Source organism: Cottoperca gobio, chromosome 11 (genome assembly GCF_900634415.1).
Source record: "Cottoperca gobio chromosome 11, fCotGob3.1, whole genome shotgun sequence".
In the NCBI taxonomy this organism is placed as follows: domain Eukaryota; kingdom Metazoa; phylum Chordata; class Actinopteri; order Perciformes; family Bovichtidae; genus Cottoperca; species Cottoperca gobio.
This window is the reverse complement of record NC_041365.1, coordinates 22,097,747-22,102,165: the sequence shown is the minus strand read 5'-3', so window position 1 is coordinate 22,102,165 and position 4,419 is coordinate 22,097,747. Positions and strand designations below refer to the sequence as shown.

At 44.6% G+C, this 4,419-nt stretch overlaps 1 protein-coding gene across 1 annotated transcript in view; it reads right to left on the bottom strand.

Annotated features, from left to right (window-relative positions):
• Nucleotides 1–837: 837 nt before the first annotated feature.
• glcci1a (glucocorticoid induced 1a) overlaps nucleotides 838–4,419 on the bottom strand; it is a 15,723-nt gene continuing 12,141 nt past the window's right edge. Inside the window, 2 exon segments of the mRNA XM_029443672.1 lie at nucleotides 838–2,737; nucleotides 2,802–4,419. The exon segment at nucleotides 2,802–4,419 is cut by the window's right edge and continues 55 nt beyond it. Coding sequence (XP_029299532.1) covers nucleotides 4,174–4,419 — 246 coding nt within the window. The 3' untranslated portion in view covers nucleotides 838–2,737; nucleotides 2,802–4,173.

The window sequence follows — 4,419 nt, the reverse complement described above, 5'->3', positions numbered from 1 at the left end:
ACGTCTCCCACGAGTCACGCGAGGTGTTTGAGCTGATTCCATGTGTTGCTTTATGTTTTTGTTTTTGATAAATAGGGATTAGATTTAGCACGCTGCTGCTTCTGAATGGAGAAACAGCAGCATTGCTAAGAAGGCTAGAAAACAGAGGATTACAAGTCTTTTTGCTCCTTAATTTGATTTTAAAAGAGTCTTACCTTTGTTCTACGTGCCTGGCGACGATGTGCTGGGAGCTTGAGATTAGCTCAGAGAATCGAGTTTGTGACAAAGCCGATCAGCAGCTGAAACAGAGCCAACAATGGTTTTCTTCTGAGACTATTTGCATTTTACATTTCTCCTGTGAAGCAAGGTTTCTATTTCCTGTTCCAATCTTATGCCAAAATGTGTGATTTATAAAGTATTATATTTATTATAATGCGCAGCAGCTGTAACATTTATTTACTGTTAACATATTTTATTAAATTGTGGAAATTTGTAGTTTCATCATAAAGAATCTGCTTCAGCTGTGTGTGTGTGTGTGTGTGTGTGTCTACTGCCACCTGCTGGATGATTGCACAGCTGCATGTCACAGAATTATTCATCGCAGGAATTAGTTTTAAAAATTAACTTTTGACCTCTTTATTTGTTGATTTATCGGCGTAGAATAAAGCTGAACTTTGTAAACAGAGCTGGTGAAATGATGCTGAGTGAAAGACGCACATTCATGCATCACTCGAGACATTTTTATTTTACCAGCATTTTATACTTTCAATTTATACTTATTTAATTAAATTTGAAATATTTTATAGTTGACAGAAAATGTCCCATGATCCTGTGATCCTCTCACACAAACATCCAGAATGTGATTATAGATGTTTATTAAAATCATTTCTGAGCACTCGAAGGCAAAAAACACTTTTTCTGATCAAATGATTTTCTGTAAGTAAATGTTAAAAGTGTTCCATCTTTGAAACGCTTCAACTAAACCGATTCATTGAAAACATGAAACTCTCGTACACCAACATCATGGATCAGAACACGGCAGGTCAAAGGTCAAAGGTCAGCCGGACGCTGAACTTACTGTCAGCTTGTGTTTGAACTGATGTTTTAAAGCTTCGCACTTCATGTCCTGTAATCACAGATGCTGGGGGGAGATACAGACGCCTTGTTAAAGTAACAGCAACTGAGGAACCCAGGTCACCTGGTGGGGAAGCGTCTGTACGACCCACAGAGGGACCTTCTGAAGCTCACATGTATAATGTCCTGCAGAAACTATATTTAATAATTCAATGTGCCTTTAAATAATATTGGAAATATTGTTGATCAGTGTCCCCTGAACGGCAGTTTGACAGATTATTGTTATTGCTGCTCGACACACTTCATCATTGATGTAGCAGGATCAGCACTGATGAGTCTAAAGGAGGCCGTTCATGTTTGTCTGTGCACGTACACCGGCTGTAGAGACGTGTGTGTGTGTGTGTGTGTGTGTGATCCTCACACACTAACACGTGGACAAAACAACCAATAGTGTTTTTATTGCCATTGTGCATGAACAGGTTACACAGGGAGTGTCGTGAGCAGATGAACTCTGCGATGTGCTCGGGTCACTCACAGCTGCTTTTGTATCAGCTGATGACTTTAGCAACAAACTACTTGCTGATCCAGCCTCCAAGATCAAAACCAAAGGAATGCACGATGAGCGGCTCGTGTCAAAGAACGGACAACACGGTATGCTTCTATTATTGCACACATCTAGTTTACCAATGCCGAGTATATGTGGGACATTGGGAAAGCCAAAGCTCTTGGTAAGGTGCTGAACTATCTTAAGAAACCACAACATTGCATTGAGCCTCTTTAAACGCCACGTATATACAAAACATGAAAGGTCAACGCAGGGGTTCCACAAGCACACCACATATCAAAACAAATGCAGGTTATGTTGCAATGAAAGAACATTTAGACTGATGAGATGTTGGATCACAGACAGAGGCAGGTCAGGCATCAAACATCTCGTCGCACTGAGAGTCTTACGATCAAATCAAAAGGCTGAGAGTCTCGGATGCTAAACATCTCATGGAATGCTTTTAATGGATCTGGATTCTCAGAACAGTCTTAGTTTGGATGCAGATTGGAGTTAAAAGTTGTGCAAACATTCATCCTGTAAGGCTATAGTTCATCTTCAGCTCGTGCAAACTGCGTCTACTGTTGTCCAGAACCTTCCTGCTGCCTCTGCACAGCTGCACAGATGTTAAATACGTGTAACGTTCATCAGGAAGCGTCTGTCTGACTTCATGACTCAGAGACGGATCTGAAAGAGTGTCGTGTTGTTTGGTCGCCTTCTAATCGGGTTACTTCTCATGTATTTAATAATGAGGCCGTATTACATCACAGACGCTGCATCGGGACAGTGTTGGCCGATACACCACGAGAGACTTCAACCACTTCAAGGAGAAAAATAAATTGTGTTAAAGTAATGTTGTCCGATATGTTGTTGTTGCTCACACAGACGGACGTCAGCTGGTTCTGCTCTTGATGAAATCTGTTAAGTTGCACAAGAAATCGGCTTCTTTGACTCCAAAAACTGAGTTTTAAATAAGATCATTTCTATTTTAGGAAAAGAATGTTTGTACAAATATACGTCCAATGTGCAGCTCTAAAGTCCTGCAGACCTCTAAAGTCCTATAGACCTCTGCAGACCTCTAAAGTCCTGTAGACCTCTGCAGACCTCTAAAGTCCTGCAGACCTCTAAAGTCCTGCAGACCTCTGCAGACCTCTAAAGTCCTGCAGACCTCTAAAGTCCTGCAGACCTCTAAAGTCCTGCAGACCTCTAAAGTCCTATAGACCTCTGCAGACCTCTAAAGTCCTGCAGACCTCTAAAGTCCTATAGACCTCTGCAGACCTCTAAAGTCCTGTAGACCTCTGCAGACCTCTAAAGTCCTGCAGACCTCTAAAGTCCTGCAGACCTCTAAAGTCCTGTAGACCTCTGCAGACCTCTAAAGTCCTGCAGACCTCTAAAGTCCTGCAGACCTCTAAAGTCCTGCAGACCTCTGCAGACCTCTAAAGTCCTGCAGACCTCTAAAGTCCTGCAGACCTCTGCAGACCTCTAAAGTCCTGCAGACCTCTAAAGTCCTGCAGACCTCTGCAGACCTCTAAAGTCCTGCAGACCTCTAAAGTCCTGCAGACCTCTGCAGACCTCTAAAGTCCTGCAGACCTCTAAAGTCCTGCAGACCTCTGCAGACCTCTAAAGTCCTGCAGACCTCTGCAGACCTCTAAAGTCCTGCAGACCTCTAAAGTCCTGCAGCCCTCTGCAGACCTCTAAAGTCCTGCAGACCTCTAAAGTCCTGCAGACCTCTAAAGTCCTGTAGACCTCTAAAGTCCTGTAGACCTCTGCAGACCTCTAGAGTCCTGTAGACCTCTAAAGTCCTGTAGACCTCTGCAGACCTCTAAAGTCCTGCAGACCTCTAAAGTCCTGCAGACCTCTAAAGTCCTGCAGCCCTCTGCAGACCTCTAGACCTTGCTCTGGGAATGAGAAGAACCAGAAACAATGACAGTGAATCTGTTCTGCATTGTCGAGCTGCAGATATTTGTATGGACATACATTCCAATTTACCTGAGTAAAGACTCCGATTGTGAAATACCTGAAGCGAGGCCGGATGCAGAAACTGTGCAACCAATTAGAATCCATCTTTTCACAAATTATGTTCTCATTGCATTTTGTTTTCCGACAGAGTTTAAGAACCTGGATAGTGTAAACATAATCCTGAACAGCTGTTTGGTACATGATAAAACGAGCATCTTTCTTTCTTTTCATAGAGATATATGTGTATATATATGTATATATATATATATATATGTATGTTTAGAGAGCTTATTCATACTGTGAATGTTGAAACAGAACACAACACATCATTTAGTCAGAAATATACTACCAGTTTAAAATGCATGCCCCCCCCTCATCCATCGGGCTCTATTCTTCCCTCTGACGCCTGCCGATGACAACATCACGTCCCGCAGCAGCAGCTCAGACATTATGCAGGACAGAACATTGCGGTGGAGTCTTTGTGGTGGTGGTGGTGCTGATTTCAGGACATTGCTGCTACGTCATGCAGAGACAGAAGGGGTGGAGGGGGTCAGCACAGGGAGGAGTTGGTGGGACAGTCAGTGGTGATGCTCGGTGGAGTCAGAGGCCAGCTCTACTCAGGTCCAGCTGTCTGTCGGGGGGTCAGCAGTCTCTGAGGGCGAGCCGGGCTCCTCCGGGGGCTCGTCTGTGCTGGTGCTCGTGGAGACCTGAGCGGGGGCTCCGTAGAGCGATGTGGCCCCCTGGAGCCGTGAGCCGGACGCCGCCTCCCCGTTGTCCTCACGCTGCGAGGCCGGGGCGAGGTGCAGGGAGCCGGGGAGTTTGACGGGGCAGAAGGCCGAGCCCGTCGGGATGAAGTTGACCTT